Genomic DNA, 27546 nt, shown 5'->3' with positions numbered 1-27546 from the left:
ACCAAGGGCACCTGTGCCCCTGTATGTCCTTCCTTGCTATGGCCTTAAGTTCTCTCTCTGTGCCCATTTCATGCTGGGGAAGCCAACGAGAGCATCACCGTCCCTCAGTACTGCTCCTTCCACTGTGTTCCGCTGGTAAATGATCCTACCACAGTCATCTAGCCAGAAACTTGGGATTCACTCCAGACTCCTCCCCTGCCTTCATTCCTCTTTTCCAATGAAGCTCCCAAGCAGTTGATTCTATATCTGAGGTGCTCTCTGACATCACCTCCTCTGCTCCGTCCCTTTACAATGGCCATAAGTCAAGGCTGGATGATCTCTTGCCTGAGGGGTCACAGAGTTTTACAGCTGGTTTCTGAGGCTTCTAGTTGAACCCAATTAAGATTCAGTGTGATTATGTGACTTCTCTGCTTAAAATACTTCAATAGCTTTCTGCAGTCTGTGGAATCCTCTCCCAGCTTATGAACATGGGGACAAGGTTCTTCATGACCCGTGCTCTTCCTGTGCTCATCTCAGGCCTCAGATCCTGTCCTTGCTTTCTTGCACCCTGTACCCCCGACTTGCAAAGCTCCAAACACACCAAGGCTTTCCTGCTCCATGCCGGTGGCAAGCTTTTACTCACCCCTCAGTTCAACTCAAAAGTCATCCCAGCAGCCCCTCCATCGTGACGGAAGACTGAGACCTTTTTTTAGAGGACGTCCTTTGTTTCCGTCTTCCCAGTGACCCTGTATTCCTTTGGTGACCCACCTCTTCTCCATTCCCAGTCAGAGGTGTGGGCAGGACAGATAGTCATGTGACCTGGGAGTGGCCAATGAGAACATTCTCTAGCTATACTGATATTGAGGGTGGAGCACATTGGACCAATCTGGTCCAATCAAGAATCATCTGAGGGCTTTTGTGGAACCATCAGGAAAGACACACTTCCTTTCTGCTAGGATTGCTAAACCAGTAGGATGGAGGAAGCTGATGGCAGTCACCTCTGCTACTTCATGGGTAAAGCTTGCCTGAGACTGAAGCCAATGCATGGGAGAACAAAGTTGTGGGAGGGGGAGAAGCAACTGTGGACATCTGCAGTTGTGGACATCTGCACGCCTTGATCCAGCAGTGCTTGTAGCCAGTCCCTGGACTTTTCAGTTACAGAAGACAACATATTCCCTTTCTAGCTTGAGTCAGCTGGAGGTGGGTTTCTATGTCTGGAACCAAAAGAATCCTAGCTATTACATTTATTTTTTTAGCCCCTATGGGAACTTCTGTATACCTCTCAGAAAAGTACCTAACACATGAGATTGTAAAGCACTTAATTATATGCTGCCTCTTCGCCCTGACGGTGAGCTCCAGGGTCCTGTACAGTGCATGGCTATTACATAAACATTTGTGGAGTAAATAAATAACTCCTTGGGGATGGGACTGTGTCTTTGTCTCCCTAGCACCTAGCAGAGCCTAGTTCAGAGAAGGCTGGCAGTAAATGATTACCAAAAATAAACAGGGGAAAAGTAACAAAGAACAAAAATGATCTAAACCAATGGTTTGACAAAGTATATGTGAATGAATAAATAAGTGAATAGTTATTATTAACAAATCCCCATTGGTATGCTGTTCTCATTCTAATTATATCTGAATCTCATGACTCCTGAATGAAATATCTAGTTAAAAGTCATTGAGATCAAATGGTTCTAGTTGGCTCAAATACCATGTGTAAAATGCTTAACAATTAAAACTCGGTCTTTCAAGAGGATTAAATGTTACTAGCAAAATTTTCAAACTGAATGTCTCTAAAGTAGATGGGAGTTTTTGTATCCCCACCTATAAAAACAAAAGCAAACAAGTGAAGGGAAACAAGGTAAAGAAAACTCCTCAAAGTTGAATTCAAAGAGTAGGTTGAACCTGCTTTCCAGGGAAGCTCTGTTTTCAAAAACAGCTGAAGTCTACTGGGTGGCCCTGGGGGCAGGACCTGGGAACTCCAGACAGTGGAGTCAACTTTCTTCTATTCTTCTCCAGGTGGAAGGGGCCACCAAGGCTCAGAGGTAGATGTCAGAGCCCCAGGGTGGGTGCACGGTAGAGAAAATCTTCACTAGAGAATCCCTGGGACCACTTCCTAGATCAGGGAAGGGAGCTCTTACATTGGCCAGGAGGCCCAGGCAGCACTCCTAGAATGATGCCCACCCGCCCCCTCATCTCCATTTCCCATATCAAAATGGTACCCACCCTTCAAGGCCCAACTCAACTGCAGGTCCCGCCTGGAGGCCCTGGTCTCCTGCCCCAGGACAGTGTGCTCCTCTGAAGCCCTGCAGTGTGTTCTCCTTCCTTTTCCTACTTTACATGTTTGGTGGAGGCAAGTCTGTCACATAGAGATCTGTGGGGGGCTTGGCTTGGGGGTGTGGGCACATAGAGAATGGGCAGCAGATCCCAAATGACTAGAGTGAAACAAAGAATGAAAATTGAAGTATATTGAAGGAAGCAAGGAAGAGAGGCTGGGAATCACAGCAGAGACTGACCCACAGGAGATGGGAGAGTGGTCCTGGGGTCTACATGGAAATCCCAGATGTGGGAAGGAGCCATACACACCCCAACAAACACATGCCGGTGGCTGGCACTTCTGCTGGCCCCCAGGAAAAGGGTGGCTTCAATTCTGAGTGCAGGTCATGCCCTGCCTGCCCTCCCTGCTGTAGGAGGAAATTGCCAAAGGGGTGGGGGCAGACAGCGGAAGGGAAGGAGCAAAGTAGGGAGGAAGGCCCTACAAACTGCATCCTCATCAATCAGAGACAGCGAGCGGGTCCCAGGCAGAGATGTTCCTCCCCTCTCTCTGCAGTGCTCTCCTGGATATCCTTTCCATACTCTCTGCCCCTGCTCTCCAAATCTGCAGGCCACTGAGGGCAGGGGCTGTACCAGGCTCCGGGGGAGCGCCCCTGCTTCCAGTCCTGCACAGAGTAGCCATTGGTAGCTGAATGAGTTGAACCTTCCTCTGCTTTTCTAAAAAGCAGCTAATTGGCCAGCCTAGGGCTGGGTCCAGGCAGAGAAGAGGTGATGCTGCCCGCAGTGTGCTCACAAAGTGCAGCTCTGGGAAGACGGTTTCAACAAAATCACCCTCCACCTTCTGACCTTTGCAAGGGCATCCTCTAGTCTGACCCAGGGGTTCTCTGCCAGTCTACCTTACCTGGTTTCCAGGCAATTTCCCTGGGAGCTGGATCAGGCAGAGTGACCAGCCTGTGTGTGCCTTTCTGCCTGGTAAGATGCCACTAGGCTGGCAGGCTGGGAGATGGCCTCATGGGAGGCTGCGAGTGGCTGGAGATGCCTCTTCTTACCCTTTTCCCCTCAAAGAGTGAGCCCCTGCCTCTTGTCCCCATCCCAGGACTATTATTCCTACTATAAACCAGGCAGCAGTTTGCATGTTTGTCCCTTTCCATATGCTTTGTAGGTTGGTAAAATGAGCCCCATTTTTCAGATGTGGAAACTGAGGTTAGTAAATATCCTGAGATTACACAACTGTTAAGAAGTGGATCTGGGTTTTGAGCCCAAGTCCATCTGACTCTCGAGCTTGCTATCTCCCCAGTTAGATGCCAAGGTGCAGGCTTGACACCTAATCTTGGAGACACTGTACAGACCTCACTCCTGTTCTTGGAGGAGTGTCTGGCTTCCTCTCCTTCCCTGTAGCCCAGAGGAAGCGTCTGGTGAGACTCCAATGGAGAGAGTCCAGCATGAGGCAGACGGAGAAGGGGACAGATTCTGGGTGGACTTTAACTCACTGATTTTCTCCTTGATGGAGAGGCCGGCTCTGTAATGGGCTGGCAATTATTTCTCCTCATTATGATAACGCGATCCTGATTCCCTCCAGGGACCCAGAACCCCAGGTTTTAAGAGTCTTCTGCAGCCCCAGCCCTCTGAAAATCCAGGGACCTCACGAGGAACTGGAGCAGTGGAGAGAGTATTTATCTAGAATTGGAGGGGAAGGAATGGGGCTCCGTGAAGGTCATTGCCAAGACTGGGTCAGAGCAGAACAAAGACCACCACCTACCCCCGAGGAAGATCAGTGACAGAAAATCTGGCCCCTAAATTGAGTTCGGTGAACTAGAACTAGAAGTAATGTATGTGTCAGGGGGTTTGACCTGGTGATGTGTATATGGTGATGACTTGGAGGGGTGTGTGTCCTTTGGCTGTGTGTGTGTGTGTATGTGTGTGTGTAGTGGGGGAGTAATACCAAATCTACGATGTGGATTGTAACTCTCAGTCAATTCAAACCCAGCTTTTGCTCCTGGTCAATCGCACACACAAAAAGGCAATTAACTTTAGGGAGAGTAAGTCTAAGATGCTTGAGACCCTCTCAGCATGTCAGAGTTACAGGGTTCAGTGCTCACCATAGTAACAACCTTTTCCTGCTCAAAACATGTACGGTTGGATTCCCAGAGGCCAGTGATGGACAAGCACAACAGGAAGCAGCGATCCACTGACTGATGTATATACATCACAGGACTTCATAGTTAAGGGCAAACGCCGCTATTATGTACACTCCTCCCACCCTGTCTTTCATTATGGCAATGCAATTGATTATATCCTGCTGGTTTTTTTGGCTTTGAATTGTCCTTTGTTTTATGGAATAATGTTCTGAGGAGTTGGCAGGTTTTTTTTTTTTCTCTAATATCCTTACTTGGCAAAATAAAAAATTATCAATCCTATTCTTCCCCGATTGTTTGGAAATTTTACTAGTCCATGAAATCCAAACCAGAGGAACCCCTAATTTAAACTCTCCTGTTTATATTCCCCCTTGGGGTAGGAGGAGAGTGTGGAAACTGAGTCAGGGACAGTCTATGCCACCACCCTCTTCTGAATCAGCACGAATCTGCTACCCGATAAGGGAGATAGTGGATTTTTTTCTCTCAAAAGTGTCTCTGTTTTCTCAATAGATAAAGGGATTCCCAGTTGTTCAAATTCATCTTTTCTAAGATCTGCTGTCTTTCTATGCTTGGTACAGAACTCAAGAGAACAGCCTAAAATCGTAACATATGCTGATAAAAGCAGTATACTTATAAACCAGGAACATCACATTTTCACAGGAATCCAGGGATACATAAAGGAGAGGGGCTGGGGAAAGAGCAGGTTCTTTGCACATACGTCCTGAGCCTCCAAGTTTGCTTATCCGTAGTTGCTATGCAGGTATAAATTAGGACAACAAATGCATCCTGCCTGGCAATTTTACTAGTCCATGAAATCCAAACCAGAGGAACCCCTAATTTAAACTCTCCTGTTTATATTCCCCCTTGGGGTAGGAGGAGAGTGTGGAAACTGAGTCAGGGACAGTCTGTAAAATAATTATAATTTAATCTTATAGCAAAGAGTTCTGAATGACTCCCTTAACGATTTCATCTGCTTAATTCCTTCCCCACTGAGTGACTTAATAGGAAAAGGAATCATCTTTCAGATTTGCTTCACTCCAGAAGTTTGGACAACCATGTAGACCCTCACCTGAGGGGGAGAAGTTGTGGGAGACCATTTGGCCCGCAGACAAACAAGTGAGTGGAAGAGGCCTTGGGGCTGGAAGAGAGGGAACCCGCAAGGATATTCATCTTCTTATCTGTTTATAGAAGTGAAAACTTGGAAACAATCTATCAAGAGATCTGATTGAGTAAATTGTGTCAGTGTCACAAGGGAATGCCACACAGCCGACAATCCTTCACAAACGTAGCATGACTACTGTGCTGGCTGGCTAAGAAGATGGGCTTTCAAGTCCAACTAACCTGGGCTTGAATCTCAGCCCTGCTCCTTACTACCTGTGTGACTTCAAGCAAGTGACATAACCTCTCTGGGCCTCGTTTTCCTCATCTGTAAAAGGAGGAAGATTATGCTACCTACTTCATAGAGGACGAAATGAAATTATAGCTGTAAGAGCTTAGAATTAGCCTGCCAAATATTGATAACAAAAGCTCGATTAATACAGTTTATTTACTAAATAAATACTATTATCACACCTATTATACTTTGGAGACATCCGTAATGACACAGGGAAAAATTTTTCTTGATATAACGTTAAGTTAAAAGTACATAACTACTGATCTATTTTTAAGTTCCTAATTTTATAATATTAAAATATATATAAATGGCCAGCTAGCTCGATCTAGGAAAAGCAAAAAGGCCAAAGGGGAATATATCAAAATGTTAATACTTGTTATTCATTTCCTTATACCTTTTAATATTTTCTGTGTTTTCTATAAGGAGCATATGTATTACATTTATGATCAGAAAAATAGGTATTTTACAAAAAGAGGCAGGGGGACAGGAGGTCTTTAGGCTGGGCAGGTCCCTGGGAGTGCAGTTCAGTGAAGAGTCATCTAGAGTTCCACCCCAACTCTGAGCACCAAACGTCTAGCCACTGGCCCTGGACCAGCCTCCACACAGCAATTAGTCATCAGCTCACTGATGTCCCTCTCAACACCCCATCCGGGGTAGCAAATGACCTGATGTGGCCAAGTTCACGCGACGAGCTGATGACACCAAGGTCTTCTGACTCCCAGGTCAGTGTGCCTTCCACTACACCAGGAGATTTGAGTTTCCCGGTTCCCAAAGCTCTAAGTCCATATTTGGGAGGAGTCTGTTACCACTTTATCCCTCTCAAAGAGTCATACTTGGCTCCTATTGTGGGTTTGTCTGATTTTCTCACCCTCAAAGGGCCATGTCCTTCTCAACTGGCGTTTCTACAACAAGCACGAAACCTGGTACAAAAGAGGTGTTCAATATCTGCGGACACCTGTTTTCTTCCTCTCCCACCCTTCCTCCCCATCTCTGCCTGCGTCCCCAGCCCAGTGACCACTGTGTCTGTCTTTCCGAGGCACTATCTGCCCCTGACTTTTGCAGCTACCATTTTCTGCTTCTCTCAGGGCCCTCGGTGACACCTCCTTTGCCTCCGTCCCAGGCACCGAGCCCTGCTTCCCCCAGCACCGTGCGGCAACAAAGGCTACAAAGAAGCACACCTAAGTGCATCCTTCTCTTGGCTCCCGATGTGCTGACCCAGGTCCCAGTGGTGCCCTTATCCTGATAACAGAGCCACCAGGAGAATACGAGAACGTGTTCTGAATGCCACACCACCACCCTCACAGCTTGTCACCCAAACAGGAAGGTAAACACTCCCAAAGCCGACCTCAGTTCGGGCACGTCTCTGGGAGACCACAGGCAACTAAGGCTGGTGAGTCCTCATCACTCCTCTCTTCCCGAACCTGCCAACACTGGGTCTCCATGGCAGCGGAGTACACCTCACAAAAGCCCCGCTTTGTGGTAAAGCCAGAATGATAGGAGCAGGCTAGTCCTTCCCGCAGAAATCGACACACAATGCCTGTCCCATCTCAGAGCCCTGGGGATGGGAAAAGCAACTGCCACTCAGGGTTCTATTCCCTTTGTTGGATGCTTCCAGAAATGGAACAATATTTCAAATCACTTCACTGAGACCCTGTCCATGTCCTGAGACCAGAACACTGTTAGCCTTACTGTAAGTTACTCGACCAAGGCCCCTCCTGTAATTCTTCAGCAAGGACATGCTTCAAATCAGATACCAAAATCACTGTAAAAATTTACCCCAGCTCTAAAAATACGTAGGGACTTCTCATTAGGATGAGAGGAAGGCTCTCCAGCAGTGGGTGGAGGAAGTGGCAAAGGGGCCTTCAGTTGCAGGTCCAGGCGCTGAGGGGACCACATCCCAGTAAGCCATAGTTGCAGGGGACAGGGGAGGGGGCGGACAGGCACACTTACCAGAGGGAGGAGCCTTCAGTCCCCGTGACTTCCAGAAAGTCGTAACCGTCCTCCAGCTGGAAGTCAATGAAGACCAGGGCGATGGTGTCCCCCAGCTCGGCCAGGATGGTCCAGGTGCAGTCGGCATTGTTGTGGTACTCCGAGGGGAAGTGCGGGCTGGAGATGATGCCGCTCTGGCCCCGCAGGGTTCCGCCGCATGCGTCGTCCGCTGTGGACAGAGACAGGAGGCTCACTGTGAGTCGGTCGGTTCCCAGGCCCTGGTACTCGTCCTGCGCTTCACCCACGAGAGGCAGGGAGGGTCCTGGGACACAACGTGCAGAGAGGGTGCCCCAAGACCCTAGTCTGAGTTGGCCTCATAACAATGATACTAAGCACTTCCAAAGCTCTTGTCACGTGCCAGACCCTGTTCTGAGAATTTTAGTTATTACTGTTGTCAATGAACAGATGAGGAAACCAAGGCACAGGGAGGTGATGTAACCTGCCTGAGGTCACACAGCCAACAAGCTAGGCTAACGAGTTGGGTGAACTGTGCCCTTTGGAGCACGTTTTTAACTACTATACCACACTGTTCTGCAACGACCAGGAAGGAAGGAGAAATCAGTTGTCACATTTATTTCCACGGTCACGACTGTGGTGACCAGGATGTTTTTTCCCACCAGATCTTGGTACACCTCAGATCTGAGGGAACAAAACAAAAACTCAGCACAGCTCCCTTGGGCAAAACTCAAAGGGCGTTCCAGGCCCGTCATACATTGGCCAGACCTCTGCAATCTTCCCTCCTGCCCCTTGGGCCCAGGCCAGCTCTGTTCTAGTGCTGTGTGTGGTCAGACCTCCTGGGCTCTGCTCACATCGCTCCCTCTGCCCGGGATGCCCCTTGTCCACAGCAAGTCTTCTGATGCTTTGAGACCCAACTCCAAAGCCACGTCTCGGTAAAGCCTCGTTTCCCCAAGCTTTTAGTAACGGCTCTCTCCTCTGTGCTCCTGGAGCAAAGTGTCCAACTTCAGACACGGTACTTGGCACTGTTTGAATGACCTGTCACATGTCTGTCTGCCACTCTAGGTTCTGAACTTGCTGGGAATCCCCAAGGGCTGGGACCACGTCTTACTCATCCCTGCAGCACATCCTGGTGGAGTGTCACTGCTCCAGCCTAAATCCCAGCTGAGGCTTGATATTCAGAAACAATGATCCAAGGAACATGCTCTGACATAAAATAATTAAGAGCACTGGCTTTTCAATTATTGCAGACTCAATGTGAATTCCTCCTCTATGGCTTCCAGCTGGATGACTTAGTGGAAGTTATCCAAATTTCCTAAGCCTGCCCTCCTGGAGCTTGTATGCAAGTAAGTGATCATAATCCACTTAGCATATGCTGTATTAGAGATATGGACTAAGTTGTAAAGAAAGGAAAAATGCAATATCAGGGTTCAAATGTGTATTAGAGGCAGTAGAGTAACAACAATCAAAGCTACTGCTTATTAAGCACTTCCACTTTGTGCCAGGTGCTGTTCTAACTACTCTACATATTTCATGACCCTACGAAGTATTATTCCCATTTTACAGGTAAAGAAACCAAGGCACAAAGAGTTTCAGTTATTTGCCAAAGGCACAGCTTATAGTGATTAAAGGAACTGGGATTTTTAAGCCCAGCAGTCTGTTTTCAGGGCCTATGCTCTTTTTTTTTTTTTTTTTTTTGTGGTACGCGGGCCTCTCACTGCTGTGGCCTCTCCCGTTGCAGAGCACAGGCTCCGGACGCGCAGGCTTAGCGGTCATGGCTCACGGGCCCAGCCGCTCCGCGGCACGTGGGATCTTCCCGGACCGGGGCACGAACCCGTGTCCCCTGCATCAGCAGGCAGACTCTCAACCACTGAGCCACCAGGGAAGCCCAGGGCCTATGCTCTTAACCAACACATTCTTGTCTCCCAGGAGTACAATTCACACTTAGAGGACAGAGATAAAGCAGTACATTACTTTGCTTGGGTGAGTCAATTTGGGAAAGCTTAATGGAGGAGGTGCCATCTGAGCTGGGGTTTTTTTGTTTGTTTGTTTTTTGCTATACACGGGCCTCTCACTGCTGTGGCCTCTCCTGTTGCGGAGCACAGGCTCCGGACGCGCTGGCTCAGCGGCCATGGCTCACGGGCCCAGCCGCTCCGCGGCATGTGGGATCTTCCTGGACCAGGGCACGAACCCGTGTCCCCTGCATCGGCAGGCAGACCCTCAACCACTGTGCCACCAGGGGAGCCCTGAGCTGGGTTTTGAAGGATGACTAGGAGATCATTAGAGAAGAAATGGAAAGGCATTTACGAGAAAAGAGAACCAAAGGTCATAAGCATGGACGCCCCAAAGCACAAGGCATATCTAAGATAAGTAGTTCTAGATGGCCTAACACAGAGTGAACAGAGAGGAATGATGGGTGATGGTACGGGAAATGTAGAAGGAGCCTCATGACAGAGAGTGCTGGGCCCCAAAAGATTGGAAGCAGAGGACCATATTGGAAAGAAAATGGATCTTAGGATCAGGAAGGTGTAGATTTGAATTCAGGTTCCACAGTTTGCCAACCATGGGACCTTGGGTGATTTATTTCTCTGAGCTTCATCCTGCTTTTCTGTAGAATGGCTTCTTATGACAACTGAATGGCATAATTAATGTCACAGTACTGAGCATTAGCCAGAGACTAGCATGTGTTAGATGCCCAACCGATGCCAAGTTCTCCTTTTCTTTCCACTTCATCTTGAGGATCAAAGGCAGTGAGGAAACAGGATTCAATTTGCGTCTCAGAAAGACCACTGTGGCTGTGGCATAGACGAGGTCTGAGCTGGGGGAGCGGGCAGGATGCCCTTGATACTGCAGAGTCACCAAAGTCAAGGTAAGGCCAGATGTGATCTGAGCTAAGGCCCTGGAGGGTGGGGGGAGGACCTGATTGAGAGATAGTTAGGACGTAGAATCTACAGGACTAGTGGTCCGGAGGGATGAATTCCAGGCTTCAGCTACGAGCATCTGGATGGATGAAAGATGCCGCTTCCTGCAGCAGGGAACCCAGGAGGGGGGCACCTTGTGGTGCGGAAGGCAACCAGGGTTCAGTTTTGGACACCAGGGCTGAGTGTGTGCAGGGGATGAACCAGTGGAGAGATGGGGCTGACAGTTGGATAAACAGAAGCAGTGTGGGATGGAGATAAGAGTGAGTTTACTCAGCGGCCCTGAACTGTTCTTACGAATGTCGTACTACAGGGTCACGGTCTATTTCAAGAGAATGAGCCCATTTCTAAATGCCAGCTCCTTGGTATGTACGAGCACAGAAATGAAGGCACCTCACTCAGTAGGTACTCATGAATGTTTCCCTCCCACACTCATTAAGTGAGCACCTACTGTGTGCCAGACACTGGGCCAGGACCAGCACTACATCATGAAAAGCTTGACTTCTTCCCTGCCCCAAGTGTTTCTCACACGCAGTGGCTCCCCAGAATTGTTATAACCGAGGTGTCGAGGCACAGTGATAGCAGATGGGACTTAGGGAAGGCTTCACACAGGAGGCCACATTTGTGTTGAAACATTCATTCATTCAACAAATGTTTACTGAGTGCCTCTTATGTGCCAGGCACTTTTCTAGGTGCTAGGGATTCGTCGGCAAATAAAACAAAAGAAAATCCCTACCCTCATGGAGCTTACATTCCAGTCAGAGGGAAACAGACAATACCCAAGATAAATAAGTAAACCCTATGGTAAGTGAGGTGGTGATAAACGCAGAACGAGGATGGGGAGTATTCTGCACTGGAAGTGGGGTATGGACATTGCAGAAAGGTGGTCAGGGAAGGCCTCGCTGAGAAGCTGACATCTGAGCCAAGACCTGAAGGAGGGAGAGGGAAAGCCAGATGGCTACCTGGGGGCTTGCCTCCAGATGAAGGTGCAGGATGCAGAGGTGTGCGGTGGGGTGGACATGGAAAGGAAGGTAGCGGTCAGCTCAGAAAGGCCTTGGTGGTCTTGCTTAAGGGATGGATTCTACCCTGAAGCTGTTGGGTAGACTTGCCAGTTTGTCAGCAGGGAGTGAAAGCCCAGGCCTGCTTTAGAAAGATGACTCTGGTCCCCGTGTGATGGATGGATGCTGTGGTTTGGGGGTGGCGAGTGTGCCCAGTGGGGAGACAGCAGTGAGGAGAACGGTGAAGAGGCTGTACCCGACGTCAGAGCCTGCACCCGTGGCCGTGGGAGGGAAGAGAAGGAACAGAAGAGATTCAAGAACGAGGCTGGTGGAGAAGCAAGAGGATGTGGCTTCCACCACCCAGGAGTGGGCTGTGAAGAAGGGGAGGAGGGAAAGAGCATGCTGAGGTCTCTAACAGTGCGGATGATGACAGTGATGCGGGACAGTGATGACCCCTTCCCCGCCCCCACGCTGAATGTGAGTGCAAGAGGGATAGGCAGGTGGGCCTGGAGCACAGCAGAGAGGACCTGGAGCCTAGAAACCAAGAGGCCAGGAGTGGGCTGGATGAAGAGGGAGCAAAGAAGGCCAGGGACAGAAGACATTTAACATGCAGCAGGCAGAAGCAGAGGCTCCTGAAAGGAGGCTGAGAAGGAGCAGCCGGGTGGAGGGCAGAGGGGAAGCCCTCAGGGGAAAGGCAAGGGAGCAGTGTCAGGAACACAGGGCCCCTGAGCCAGCCCCAGCTGCCACGATGTGTGCAGGGGTCTCCAACAGGCCCGTGGTCCACACGGTCTGCGCGTCTAGATGATGACGCAGCAGCAAGGAAGGCTGGAGGGGAAGCAGGTCTTCGGGGAGAGAGAACGACTCCTCAGCCTCCTGCCTGGTTCCTGTTCGTAGAACCCTTCTAGGTATCCATCTTATGTCGTTCCCAACACACCCTGACCAAGACCGTCCTCATCCTCTCCTCCCACGACACTCAGCCTTCTTCCAGTTTCCTGTCTTGGAGGGAGGGTGTCAGCACTATTCACCCCATGCCTCATGCCAGACCTGGGGGACATCCTCAACCCCTCCTGCACCCCACACCCAACAGTGACCAAAGCCTATCTGTCCTTCTAAGCGGCTCTTGATTCGGTCTCCTGTCTTCACTGCATCTGCTCTACCCTAAGCCACAACGTGGTCCAAGCCCAGCCATGAAGTCTCCCTCCTGTGTCTAAGCATCCCTCCTGTCCCAGCACACCCGTTCCTCACACAGAAGCCTGAGTGATCCCAAACAGTACAGACCTGATGATGCCACGCCCTTCTGCAGGGACCTTCGACAACTCCACTGTCACTCAGAATATCCTATCCAGGGGCTGACAAGGACCTCATAGGGCCTCGCCTCATATCAGCCTCTACCTGCCCACTTTCTGTAACCACACCGGCCTCCTCCCAGCTCTTCTGTTGCACCAAGTATCTCTCTGCCCAAGGACCTTTGAAAGTGCTACTTTCTCTTTCTGAAAACTTCTTCCCTGCCTCCTTGGGTCTGGCTGGCCCCTCCTTAGCCTTTAGGTCCCAGTCTAAGTGTCACTTCTCAAGGATCGTTCCAGAAACAGAATACCCCTTCTCCCCATCATATACTTTTAGAGCACCACATACTTTCCCATAATCAATTGATCAACTTAGTAATTTATTTAACGTCTAGACAGTAAAGTCCATGAGGGCAGGGGCCATGTCTGTTCTGTCCCCAGCAGCTACCACATTTCCTAGTGTATAGCAGGCACCCAATAAATACCTGTTGAACAAATAAATGATACAAGAAACTGAAGCTCAGAAAGGTTCAGAAGGTAACTTTCAAAAGGTGATGCAGTACGTGGCCAACTCAGGATTCCAGCTGAGTCTCTCTGGACCAGGACTGTGGTCTCCTCCATTACATCACACTTCTTGAAACCAAGCAGGAGCCTGTTGGATATTCCCAGGGACAGACCCTTCCCTTCCCACCCCCAGTATCTCCCACCTCTTGTTTCTAAAATATCTTTAGCCTCCACCATCAGCCTCCTTTGGTATCAGCCTCCACCATGATACCAAAACCAGACAAAGATGTCACAAAGAAAGAAAACTACAGGCCAATATCACTGATGAACGTAGATGCAAAAATCTTCAACAAAACACTAGCAAACAGAATTCAACAGCACATTAAAAGGATCATATACCATGATCAAGTGGGGTTTAGCCCAGGAATGCAAGAATTCTTCAATATATGCAAATCAATCCATGTGATAAACCATACTAACAAATTGAAGGAGAAAAACCATATGATCATCTCAATAGATGCAGAAAAAGCTTTTGACAAAATTCAACACCCATTTATGATAAAAACCTTCTAGAAAGTAGGCATAGAGGGAACTGACCTCAACATAGTAAAGGCCATATATGACAAACCCACAGCCAACATCATTCTGAATGGTGAAAAACTGAAACCATTTCCTCTAAGATCAGGAACAAGACAACACTGTCCACTCGCACCACTATTATTCAACATACTTTTGGAAGTTTTAGCCACAGCAATCAGAGAAGAAAAAGAAATAAAAGGAATCCAAATTGGAAAAGAAGAAGTAATACTGGGCTTCCCTGGTGGTGCAGTGGTTGAGAGTCCACCTGCTGATGCAGGGGACACGGGTTTGTGCCCCGGTCCGGGAGGATCCCACATGCCACGGAGCGGCTGGGCCCGTGAGCCATGGCCGCTGAGCCTGCATGTCTGGAGCCTGTGCTCCGCAATGGGAGAGGCCACAACAGTGAGAGGCCCATGTACCACACACAAAAAAAACAACGATGTTTCAGTAAAAAAAAAAAAAAAAAAGAAAGAAAGAGTCATGTACCACAATGTTCATTGCAGCTCTATTTACAACAGCCAGGATATGGAAGCAATCTAAGTGTCCATTGACAGATGAATGGATAAAGATGTGGCACATATGTACAATGGAATATTACTCAGCCATAAAAAGAAATGAAACTGAGTTTCTGTAGTGAGGTGGATGGACCTACAGTCTGTCATACAGAGTGAAGTAAGTCAGAAAGAGAAAAACAAATACCGTATGCTAACACATATATATGGAATCTTAAAAAAAAAAAGTTCTGAAGAACCTAGGAGCAGGACAAGAATAAAGACGCAGATGTAGAAAATGGACTTGAGGACACGAGGAGGGGGAAGGGTAAGCTGGGACGAAGTGAGAGAGTGCCATGGACATATATACACTACCAAATGTAAAATACATAGCTAGTGGGAAGCAGCTGCATAGCACAGGGAGATCAGCTCAGTCCTTTGTGACCACCTAGAGGGGTGGGATAGGGAGGGTGGGAGGGAGATGCAAGAGGGAGGAGATATGGGGATATATGTATATGTATAGCTGGTTCACTTTGTTATAAAGCAGAAACTAACACACCATTGTAAAGCAATTATACTCCAATAAAGATGTTAAAAAAAAGAAAAACGTTTAGCGTTGTAGGTCTTCCCTTAATTCCAACGAGTACATTTAATTAGAATAGTGAAAAAATGTAGAAACAAGGAAAAGAGTCAAGCAAGACAAAATAACAATAGTTTGGCCATAAAGCAAAGTCAAGGGCCTTTAGTTCCTCCTTAAGGGCTATAGACAATATCCTGAGCCATATCCTTGTGTTGTTTTGCAGAGACTAAAACCCTCACCAGGTGAAAGAAGTTAACCGCATGCTGACCACCAGCATGTAGAACCCATATCTGTTGGAACCAGAAGGTTGATGATGTTGACTCCCAATTACCTCATCACCAACCAATCAGAAGAAATGTCCGTGAGCTGATCTGGCACCCTGTGACCCTCTCCCTCGCCTTGCTTTTAAAAACCCTTCGTGAAAGCCATCAGGGAGTTCGGGTCTTTTAAACATGAGCTGCCTATTCTCTTTGCTTGGCCTTGCAATAAACGCTGTATTTTCCTTCACCACAATCCTGTGTCAGTAGTTTGGCTCTGCTGTGCGTCAGGCGAGCAGACCCAGGTTTGGCTCAGTAACACTCCCTGCTTGATAGCAGTTTGGTAAGCCATCCTGAGACAGTCAAACTTCCCAATTTTAGTCAATGACTTCCAGATTGTGCTGGAACTGAGCACTCGGAGCTTCAGACCCTCTAGCCAGAGGCACCTGTCTACTCTGAAGATGGCACCTTTGCCGTTGGAGTCTTCCCTGCCTCTTAGGCTCCTTTGACACCCTTGTTCCTGCACCATTCTGTTTTATGTTATTTATTTATTTTTTTGGCGGGCCTCTCACTGTTGTGGCCTCTCCTGTTGTGGAGCACAGGCTCTGGATGCGCAGGCTCAGCAGCCATGGCTCATGGTCCCAGCCGCTCCACGGCATGTGGGATCCTCCCGGACCGGGGCACAAACCCACCTCCCCTGCATCGGCAGGCGGACCTCAACCACTGTGCCACCAGGGAAGCCCACCATTGTTTTGATTGAAGATGCTGTAAAAGTTGTTTGGAGGTTTTCTCACACTTTAAACAAGGTATCATATTTCATGGTTACAACTTCAGAGTCATAAAATATAACCTTCAGCTGACACCACACTCCTAAAATATTAATTTACACTTTCTCCTTCTGTGGCGATGGGCATTCTCCATTTTTATTAAGTCATGTATATTCTAGGGTGCAGGTGTGTTATGCTGATAGTTGCCTTTCCAAGTTTATGACTTTATTTATGATTGTCTTTAAGTTCCACTGAAATTTCCTCAGTTAACTATTATTCTAGAGAACTATCCCTCAGCTCCCTTTGATGTCTGTTAACTCTCCAGTGACTCACAAATTTCAGGTAGGAATGGAGGAACCTACATTGTATTCCTCCCCTCCCCCCACCACCATTTCAGGCCAATTCCAGGGCACCATCTTGGATGCCTAGAATCTTTGGGGCCCTTGGCATTGGGGTTCTACCCATATCCTCCCTCTCCAGGGCTACTCAGCCTCTGAGGAAAGGAAAATTCCAATAGGCCCCCTACTGGGGAGAAGCTACCATCTTACAACTCAAGTGCAAGGCTGAGAGAGCCAGGGCATCATTGCCCCAAACCCACCAGCAGTGTTCCCCCCTTCCTTGTACTGTGCAGCTCAGTGTCCCTGCTCAACCTCATCAGTCCCCTCTTCTGGGGCCTCAGGATTCTGCCCCTTTATCCTTGGTTTTATCAAGGACACCCCTTCTTAAAATTAAGAAATTGCCAACTGCCCGAGAGCACTGTTATTTCCGTCACCCCCAGAATTCTTCGTGGATACTTCCCCCGAGGGGACCTTCTGAGAGGATGAACGTAAACAGGACATGGTATTCGGCTATGTACCTCTTCTTTGTTGCACTTTCATTACAGGCCAGGCATCGGGCTAAATGCTGTACCTGCATTTTCTCATTTAATCCTCAAACTGCTCAAAGAGATAGGTGTTATGTCACCCACATTTTACAGATGAGGAAACTGAAGCTCAGAGAGTTTTTAAAACTTGCCCACGGTCACCTGGCTACTAAATGTTGGAGCCAGGATTTAATTCCATAACTCGCTGACTCCAGACCCACGCCATTATCCACCTATTTCTCTGCCTCTCGGGCCTTGGTCACTGCAATGCCAGTCTTGACATGGGCTTCCGGAAGCCCCAGATCCTGGAGGGGGTTTTTCCAGGCGGGAGAAGCCTCTTCCCACTCCCCCTCTTCTCTGCCTGAGGGGCCTGAGGCAGAGGCTTTGTGCAGTCTCCACAGCTAAGACCCCACCACCCATGCTCAGGTAGAGGTGGGTGAGTCTTGGGTCAGGTTTCTTCATAAGAGATCCTGGTCCCCCAGACCCTGGCCCCCACCCCAAAGTGGCATCTGCCCAGCAGAACCGTCTCAGGCCCCTTCCCTGGGGCTTCTCTCCTAAAGAGCTCCTGGTACAAGTTAAAGAGGAAGGTCAAAGGGAAACCACAGCAGACGGGGCAGTCCCTGGCCTGGTGGACCTGTGCAGGGGATGTACCTATGAGGGGACCAAGTTGTTGGGTCCCGGACCAAACTGCAGGAGCTCTGGAAGTAACGGTGCCATCATGAGTTTCTTGCCATGGGTCACAGGCCACTGTCCTTGTCTACAGTGGACGGGGGTGGCCAAGATCGTGGCTGGTAGGCACAGGGACTTGGGCAGAATCACCCTCTAGCTGTGCGACCACAGGCAAAGTACCTCACCTCACCAGGTCTCAGTTCCCTCACTGTAAGATCTTAACCTCCTGGGGTTTTTGTAAGGATTAAATTAGATAACGCAAGGTCTGGCATATAGTTAGTGCTTGATAAATGCTGGCCAGTGATGGCCATGGCTGTGAGAATCACGACAGCTAACTGTCATTGAGTCATTACTGTGAACAAGGCCCTCTGCTGCGAGTGGAGCATTGATCAACTTGAGCCTCACTTCACCTTCTGAGTTAAGTACTACTGTTATTATAATTCACAGGTGAGAAAACCAGGGCACAGAGAAGGGCACTCACACCCACAATCACTCAGCTAGTGGGTGTGAGTGGCAAGGCCAGGATTTGAATCCAGGTGATCGGACCCCAGAGCCCATGTTCTGCGTGGTTCTGTAATAGTAACGGTAGTGATGGCAAAGGCGACAGGAGAAGGACTAGTGACCCCAGTGGTAGTAGAGGGACCCCGTAGTTAGGAATGCCCTCTGGGAGCCATGGTCCATGCCAAGTCCCTGTGCTTAGAATCACTCAAGGTCCACACTGTCTGGCATGGTATTTGGTGCTTTCTGTATGTTGTATAATTTGAACAGCACAAGGGGGCCCAGCATGCGGTCCCCAGACCCTCCTGGCTATCTCCATTGCCACGTAGGGTCTCTCATCCCTCTCCTGATCTCTTTCTAGCTTGGAACTGCCCCCAGCCACAGAACTGATACCCGCTACTTGGAGATCTCACAGGCATCTCAAACTTGACCTGGACAAAATGAGCTCTCTTGACTGTATTTAGGGCACACACTTCCTACTCCCTGTCCCAGTCGTCCCCATCTTGGTCCCTGGCATCCCCACCCTGCCAGCACTCCAGAAAGAGCCTAGGAGTCAACCCTGACCCTTTGTTCCATCAGCACCTACATGCCTTCCATCAGCAAGGCTGTTGGCTGTGTCCCTAAACCAAGGCCCCAACTTACCCGCTTCCCTCCACCTCTACCACGGCCACCCTTGACTGTGATGCATCGTCTCCAGCCTGCACACCTGCAATAGCTGCCTCCTAACTGGCCTCCCAGTTGTGCCTCTTGCCAGCTACAATCCCTCTCCCTTCTAGCACCCAGGGTGATCATTTTAGAAAATGCTGAAAAGCTTTTCCTGGCTCCCTCCTGAATTTAGAACCAAACCCACACTTCCGGTCCTGCTCCACCACAGCCCCACCCACTCCCCTCGCCTCCCCCCACAACTCTACGTTGCCCGCTGTGGGTCTGTTTTCTGTTCCTCTAACAAGCTCTCTCCCACCTCAGGGCCTTTACGGCTGCTGTTCCTTTTGTTGGGAATGCCCAGGTCATCCCATAACAGGCTCCTTCTTGTCACTCAGGACTCAGTTCAAATGCCACCTCCTCAGACAGTCCCCTCCTGAGGGCTCCCTCTAAAGCAGGCTTCCTTGTTACTAGTAACTTGATTTCCCTCATAGTTTCTATTATGATCTGAAATTTGTTTATTTGATTTTTTGCCTGTTTTCTGCCTGAGGATGCTAAAACGTAAACGCCCTGAGATCATGGAACTTGGTCTGACTTATTCATCGCTGCAATTCTCTGCATCTAGAACAATGTCTGGCACTTAATAAATAAGGCAGTTAATAAATAAGGACTGAGTCAGTGACTGGCTGGCACATAGTAGGTACTCAACCAAAAGGTGTTAAATCCTGAGTGAATGAACAAGTAAGCAATCACCCTTTAAGGCCACTACTCATGTCCCTACTTTAAAACTCAACAGGGTTTAGCCGGTGACCCACAGCTCTGAGCTGGCATGGCTAGGGTTGAATGGAGGCCTGTTTGAATCCATGCTCTTTCCATGCCTGACACTGCTTCTGTCTCAGATTTCACAGGTTCCTCTCCCTGGGCCCAAAAAATTTGGAATGCACCTGGGCACTGGCCGCCCAAGCTGCTGCAGACCAAATCCCTGTCTCCCTGGGTTTGGGGGCAGCCTGCAGTGTTGGGCTTGGACCTCAGGGGTCAAGTCTTTCTTGTTCAGGATGCTTTCTCTCTATCACCTGCCTCTCAGCCCTCAGAGCATCTGAACCCGATTACTTCCCCATGCGGTCCTCTTTGATCTAGGGCCAATGTCCCTCACAAGTCAGGGGCCTGTTGCTGAAATCCACATGGTCTCCCTTCTTATGGATCAAAGAGGTTCCGCAAGGTTCAGGGCTCCCAGGGACTTCTCCCTTTGAAAAGGTGCCGAAAGTGACACAAAGTGAAGGGAGACCATGTGGTCTCTACCACCTGTCACCTCACTGCAAAGCGTCTCCAGTCACCCCACCTCACTACACCCCACCTTTCCTCCTTCCCTCTGCCACCTGGGCCAAGCCTTGACGGACTAGTAGCCTTGGGCTGGGCCTCCTTCGAGGTGAGACTTGCACCTGCTCTGCCCCCAGACCCTAGATGGCCCCCATTCCCTCTTGGTCTGGGCTGTGTCTCCAGACTGAGCTCACCTTTCAGCCAGGCGGGTGGCGTTTGCTGTTAGAGGCAGAGGCACCACCCTCCAAACTGCTCTGTGAAGCCTGGAACTCAAAGAGCTTGTGTCACTCCGAGCTGCCAGGCAGGTTGGCAAAGCCAGGCCAGTAATTTCCCTTTTGGGCTCGTATGCCTACATAATCCTGATGGTGAATTAGACCCATCCAGCCATCGGTTCACTCAGCAAGTATTTACGGACAGTATTTACGGACCACTGCCCAGCGGATGAGGTTTATCCACTTACAGATGCCAGCCCTTGCGAGTTCTACACGAGAGAAAGAAAGGCCAAGAGGCTTTAATCCTCCTGAGTCTGAACTCATTAACCCTGGCATGACCACAGCCCCTGGTACCATGAGGCACGCGAGGAGGACCCTTCTCTGTTCCTTTCAGCTCAGCCTACTAAGGAAGGGCAGTTTGGAAAATCACTTTCAGAAAATCACAGACATTACTGAGGATGCTTCTCATGCTGTTCTTGCAGCATGTGGTGAATTAGAACAGAAAAATGGACCCAAATCGCAGGGAGTGGAGGGCCCTGGGGGCTCAGAGAGTGGGACAGCATTTTGTTCCCTCCCAGTTTTGAGCAGAGCTTTGTCTCAGGCCCCTCAGGCCCCGGGGAGTCTCCGGGGCCCGAAGCCCTTCTGAAAGCAAGATTTCACATGCTCGGCTGGCTTCCTTGGTGTGTGCATTCTGGAAGGGAACACTTTTGGTGTGGCTAATTGCAAGCTACTTAGAGAGGACTTAGAAAAGTCGGCCTCAGCCTCCTTCTGGAAGGGCCTTGTGCTCCATGCTAAGGAATCTGAACTTGACCCTGTCAGTGATAAAGGGTCACTGGCGGGAGTCTGAGCAACGTGTGATGCTCTCCGATCTGTCTTAGGAAGTTCACTCCTGCAGTGGAGAATGCATTGGGATGTGTGTGGTGGGGTGACTGGAGATGTTTTGCAGTGGGACAGGTGAGAGCTGAGAGGGCCTGGGACCATCACCCCTGAAGAGCAGCAAAGGCGTGGAGGGCAGTATCAGTGCAGAGATGGATTTGCCAGGTCGTGGTGACTAAGGGTACAGGGAACGGTGAGGAGTGTAAAGATGCCACTGTGGTGTCTGGCTTGACCACCTTGGATGGTGACACCCTTCACCGAGCTGGGGAAGGCAACAAAAAGAGCAGGTTTGGGAAAATAGAAAGAGTTAGGTCCTGGGCGTGCTGCATGTGAAGCACCCTCCAGGGAGGGCTTCAGGTGAGTTTGATATCACTGTGGGCCTGAAGCTCAGGACAGAGGGAGGGTTGGAGGTAGAGACTGAAGAGTCGTCCCCAAGCAACAGTAGAAGCCTCGGAGTGGATGAGAAATTCCAAGAGAGGCAAGAAGTTCCCAGAGAAGAGGCCATGCTGGACCCTCTGGCTTTAAGGGGAAAGAGGAGGAGAAAAGTCAGTGGAGAAGAAGTGGGGAAAGAATCATCGTCATCTGAGAGGTTGAGAGAGAATCAGGAGCGACTTGGGAGAGAGCTGTGGCCCCCAAAGGCTCTGCACGTCCATGAATTACTGCTGTGATGTGAACACTGGGGGAGCACTGTCACCCCAGCCCACTCTGCCCACTGAAAGGCCAGCCCTCACTGACCGCATGCCAGGACGTGCAGACCCTGCACTGCGGGGCCATGGTCTGACCTGGCAAAGGAAGCCCTCCATGAGGCAGCCCTCATCTTATCTTTGACTAGCGGGTTAACAAAAAAGATATTTTAACAGCCAGCCCCAGGGTTTCTTCCAAGTGAAAGCTCTCTGTGTTAGAGACAATATCACCCTATACCTAAAGAGCTTGGGTCGGGGAGGGAGACATCAGCCTGTAAGGAGATGGCAAAGCCAAGGGCAACCGGGCTCTTGTGCCTAAGAAGCTGACAGAAGTCCTGAGACGGGGCCGAGGTCGAGAGGCAGCAAAGTGGAGGAGGCTGGAGTGAGATGAGAGGGGGCAATGCACATCACAGGGAAGCCGGGGCTTGCCAAGACAGAAGCCAGGGAGAAGCTTCCAGGGGGAGGGGCCGAAAGGCTCTGGGGTTCCTGACTGCTCCAATTTTCATTTCAAGCCACTTGCATTGTTGAGATGTGACATCCCTGCATTGCCACAAACCTCCAATAAAGGCTGTGCTGCATGCAAACACCTTTGTTAATGGTTTTGTTTTTGTTTGGGGGCGGGGGTCAGGAAAAATGGGCCAAGTTTTCAACCTAGGTTGGCAGAGCAGAACCAAGAGGGGTGAGGCATGGCAGTGAGTTCAAGGTTCAAAGGAAGCTAGAGCTGACAAAGGTTCCTGAAAATACTTAGAGGGATTGTAGATTTCCACCTCATTAAGATGGGATACGGAGGTGAATTGTACTTCAGAGGACAGGGTGATAGTCCCTCTGCCTCTGATATATGGGCTACATTTGTCTTTACTTTCCATATTGATTAAAAAAGTATGATATTTATAGTTCTGTAAAAAGAATGAAAACTGTGTTTTCCGTTTCACAGCTTAAGTACTTAATTTCATTTACTATCATGTTTCACATTCTATTACCATGTCACAACTCTGAGGGCTCTCCTTGGAAGATCAGTGTGTTAAACCGTGACATCCTCTGGGTACGGAGTGGGTAGAGGTGCTATCAGGAAGAGTGGAAACAGCAGATTCAGACCACAGTTAGGCCACTCAGGGCCACACACTTGTGTGTAGGGGCCAAGGTCTCACGTGATTGGTTTGGACATTCCCGGTATCAATCACATGAAGAAAGACATGTCCCAAGTTATCCCATGTTAGAAAGGGGGCCTGAGAGGAGGGGACTTAGGAAGGCGAGAAAGGAGACTAGTTTCCCCAGGCTCCATCAAAAAGGACCAACAAGGCTGAGGCCAATTCTACTGGCTGAGGAGGGCTAAACAAACACGGAGTCAAGCGGCAACTCAGATTGATTGCTTGTGGCTTGCCTGTTTGAAAGGAATTCACAGCTACCTCCGGACTCAAGCAGGAAGCATGCTATGATCAATTAATTATGCCTCCCATGGGAATGGTAGAAGAGAAAGGGATCTATGTGCCAAGTATTTTCCATCGCTCATGCAGACAGTAAAATGGGTGTGAGCACATGGTGGAAGGAGGGAGCTGCTTCTCCTCGAGCTAGTCTTCTGATAGTAATTACAGAAAACCTTCCTCTAAACTTGAACCCAAGGAGAGCCACTTGTTCCAATCACTTCTCAACTCCTTGAAACAATCCTCCTAGACTTATACCTGGGTGTTCGGAGATCCATGGGATTTCAAGATGAGGGTTTCAAGAAGGAAAGAGTGGTCAAGAATGCAAAAGCCTGTTGAGACATCAAGGAATATAAGGGCCAAAACAATTCCCATTTGACTTGGCAACGTGATACAAAATATTTGCGGCAAAGGCCAGTTTGCAGGGGAGTAAGTGGGAGATGAGGATAGACAAGGCTGGGTGGAGCTTTCAAGATGCTGGGCATTGTTGGTGTCAAGAGAAAACCCTTCTCATGATGTCACAGTTTGTATAAGGTGGTTAAAAATATCTACATGTATTATAATCTCAATCATATATATATTCACAATATATGCATGTATGCAATATGTATTAGACAAAGCTGGAGGCATAACCCTCCCAGACTTCAGACAATACTATAAAGCTATAGTAATCAAAACAGTATGGTATTGCACACAAAAACAGACATATGGATCAATGGAACAGAATAGAGACCCCAGAAATAAACCCACATGCCTACAGTCAATTAATCTTCAACAAAGGAGGCAGGAACATACAATGGAGAACAGTCTCTTCAGCAAATGGTGCTGGGAAAGCTGAACAGCCGCATGTAAATCAATGAAGTTAGAACACTCCTTCACACCACACACAAAAATAAACTCAAAATGGCTTAAAGACTTAAATAGAAGACATGACACTGTAAAACTCCTAGAAGAGAACACAGGCAAACCTTCTCAGATATAAATTGTACCAATGTTTTCTTCACTCAGTCTACCAAGACAAAAGAAATAAAAGAAAAAGTAAACAAATGGGACCTAATCAAACTTATAGGAAACCATCAACAAAATGAAAAGACAACCTACAGAATGGGAGAAAATATTTGCAAACAATGCGACCAACAGAAGACCTAAATAGGCATTTTCCAAAGAAGATATACAGATGGCCAGCAGGCACATGAAAAGATGCTCAACATCACTAATTATTAGAGAATTGCAAATCAAAACTACAATGAGGTACCACCTCACACCAATCAGAATGGCCATTAGCAAAAAGTCTACAAATAATAAATGCTGGAGAGGAGGGAAATGTGGAGATAAGGGAACCCTCCTGCACTGTTGGTGGAAATGTACATTGGTGCAGCCACTATGGAGAACAGTATGGAGGTTCCTTAAAAAACTAAAAATAGAGTTGCCATATGATCCAGCAATCCTGCTCCTGGGCATATATCCATAAAAGAGGAAAAATCTAACTTGAAAAGATACATGCACCCAATGTTCATAACAGCAGTGTTTACCATAGGCAAGACATGGAAGCAACCTAAATGTGCATCAACAAAGAATGGATAAAGAAGATATTACACACACACACACACACACACACACACACACACACACACACTGGAATATTACTGAGCCATCAAAAAGAATGAAATAATGCCATTTGCAGCAACATGAATGGACCTAAAGATTATCACACTAAGTGAAGTAAGTCAGAGAAGACAAATACCATACATCATTTACATGTAGAATCTTAAAAAAAATGATATAAATGAACTTATTTACAAAACAGAAACAGATTCACAGACAAAGAAAACAAATTTATGGTTACCAAAGGGGAAGCCAGGGGCAGGGGGAGGATAAATTAGGAGCTTGGGATTAACAGATATATATACTATTATAAATAAAATAGTATCTTTTAAAATATACTATTTTATATACAATAGTATATTTTATATACTATTGTATATAAAATAAATAACAAGGTCCTACTGTATAGCACAGAGAACTATACTCAATATCTTGTAATAACCTATAATGGAAAATAATCTGAAAAAGAATATATATATATGTATATCCATATCACGTTGCTATACACCTGAAACTAACACAGCATTGTAAATCAACTATACTTCAATTTTAAAAAAAGAGGAAGAAGATGGGAAGGGAATATATGAAAATCGTGGTTAAAATGGGTAAATTTTGTTTCTTCTTTATTCTCTTCTGTATTTTCTAAGCTCACTTAAAATGATCATGTGATATTTTTTATCATCAGATAAGAAGCATGGGAAATTATTTTTGAAATAAGCTTGATTATTATGAGGGGGCAATAAGAAATAGGCTGGGAAGGGGGTGACCAACTGTCTCGGTTTGCCTGGGACTGAGGGGGTTTCCAGGATGTGGGACTTTTGGAGCTAAGAAATGGCAAAGTGCCAGGGAAACCAGGACAAGTTGGTTACCCTAGCTGGGAGGCTGAGACCCATGTAGCACTGAAGGAAGTTGGGTTTTTCTGGGGAGCAGTGCTGGGGTAAAGAGGTTTTGAGCATATTTGAAGACTGGGAGGAGGACACCATTATATAGGGAGAGAGGTTGAATTTATAGAAAAGAGAGAAGAAGAACTGCCAGGGTGAGATCAATAGGAAAACAGCTGGGAGAGAGCCGTGCACAGGAGACACATTGGTAACAGGAAGAGAAATGATGTATCTTCGGAGATAGGAGGGCAGGAGGGAAGGGCAGACCGACTAAAAATAAATTAGTCGATGCAGGGGAAGCAGGTTGAGGGAGTGCACACCTGAGGACTAGGAGGTCCAGGGAGGCCTAATAGCCCCTAGAATACCTGGGGACCCTGAGGATCCTTGGTGGCCCCCAGACATGGGCTCCCCATAATGCGTACCCCACCTCCTGCTGGAGTGGATGGAGACTGGGTCCCATTGGAAGCTGCAGCATCCCTCCGAGGTGCTGCCCACCCCTCAGGCCCTCCCTGGCCACCTACCTCTGCAGGAGGGCAGCGGGAAGTCCCACGTGGCACTGTTCTCAGAGCCAGCGTGGCAAGTAAGCACGGCGTGGCCCTCCAGGAAGAAGCCGGGGTTGCAGCTGTAGCGGACCTTGTCGCCGAGGTTGAAGGTTGAGCCCTGCTGGACGCCGTTGGGCAGCCGCCCAGGGTTCCCACACGTGTGGCTGGGGAGAGCTGTGAGCACAAGGAGAGACACGCAGCCCGTGAGCAGGTCGCCAGCCCTGACACCTGGCCTCTGAGCAGCACCTCCCTGGGTGACCCTCCTCCCCGGACCGCCTTTCCTCCGTAGGACAGGGCTGCCCCTGAAGGCTGCCTGGCCCCCGAGTACTCGCAGGGCTCACACGTTCAGGAGGAGCCACACACGCCACTTATACCTGGACATCCAGGTTTCCTGCCTTTTCTCATGTGCAGCCCTGGATGTGAAGTATGTCTGAACTGTGGGTAAGCATCAGTTAAATTCATCTCACCTGTATCCTGCCTTCACCAATCAAGGTCTTTTTTTTTTTTTTTTTTTTTTTTGCGGTACGCTGGCCTCTCACTGCTGTGGCCTCTCCCACTGCGGAGCACAGCAGGCTCTGGACGCGCAGGCCCAGCGGCCATGGCTCACGGGCCCAGCCGCCCCGCGGCATGTGGGATCTTCCTGGACCGGAGCACGAACCCGCGTCCCCTGCATCGGCAGGCGGACCCCCAACCACCGCGCCACCAGGGAAGCCCTCAAGGTCGTTTTAACTGTTGCTACAAAAGACTTGCATGTCTTCCAAGTGGCACGGAACCTGAACAATAAGATGTTTGCCTGAATTGTTTTCCAGGAACTTGTGTCTAGTTCGAATTAAGCCAGTTAAGACTAGCTCTAACTGGACATGCACAAGTGTCTGCTTGTTGACTTTTGATGTCAGAGGGCCCAAAACTCCACCCTCAGATGGTGTTAAGCACCCCCAAAATGGAGGCCTGCAGCTTAGTTACGCCTGAGCAGACTGATGATTACTGCACCTTTTTCCAATCACCTTTCCCCATGTTTCCCAAGCTCCCCACACCTCAGACCACACTGCTTCTTTAGTCTCTATCCCACAAATACCCTAAGCCCTTTGCCTTTGGGAAGGCCGATTTGGGACTTGTTCTCCCATCTCCTCGCTTGGCTGCTTTGTGAATAAACACTCTCTTTGCTGCAAACCCCGGCGTCTCAGCGCTTTGGCTAAAACGAACCTGGTTCAGTAACACGTCCATCCCATCACTCGA

General features: G+C 48.7%; 1 protein-coding gene across 1 annotated transcript in view; it reads right to left on the bottom strand.

The window, feature by feature from the left end:
• CSMD2 (CUB and Sushi multiple domains 2) overlaps window positions 1–27546 on the bottom strand; it is a 675416-nt gene that overhangs the window by 413566 nt on the left and 234304 nt on the right. Inside the window, 2 exon segments of the mRNA XM_081223918.1 lie at window positions 7732–7939; window positions 26290–26484. Of these exon segments, the coding sequence (XP_081080044.1) occupies window positions 7732–7939; window positions 26290–26484 (403 nt within the window).

The sequence above is a fragment of the Mesoplodon bidens genome (genome assembly GCF_964165515.1).
Source record: "Mesoplodon bidens genome assembly, chromosome: 2".
In the NCBI taxonomy this organism is placed as follows: domain Eukaryota; kingdom Metazoa; phylum Chordata; class Mammalia; order Artiodactyla; family Ziphiidae; genus Mesoplodon; species Mesoplodon bidens.
The sequence above is the reverse complement of the archived record's forward strand: the minus strand, read 5'-3'. Positions and strand labels throughout refer to the sequence as shown.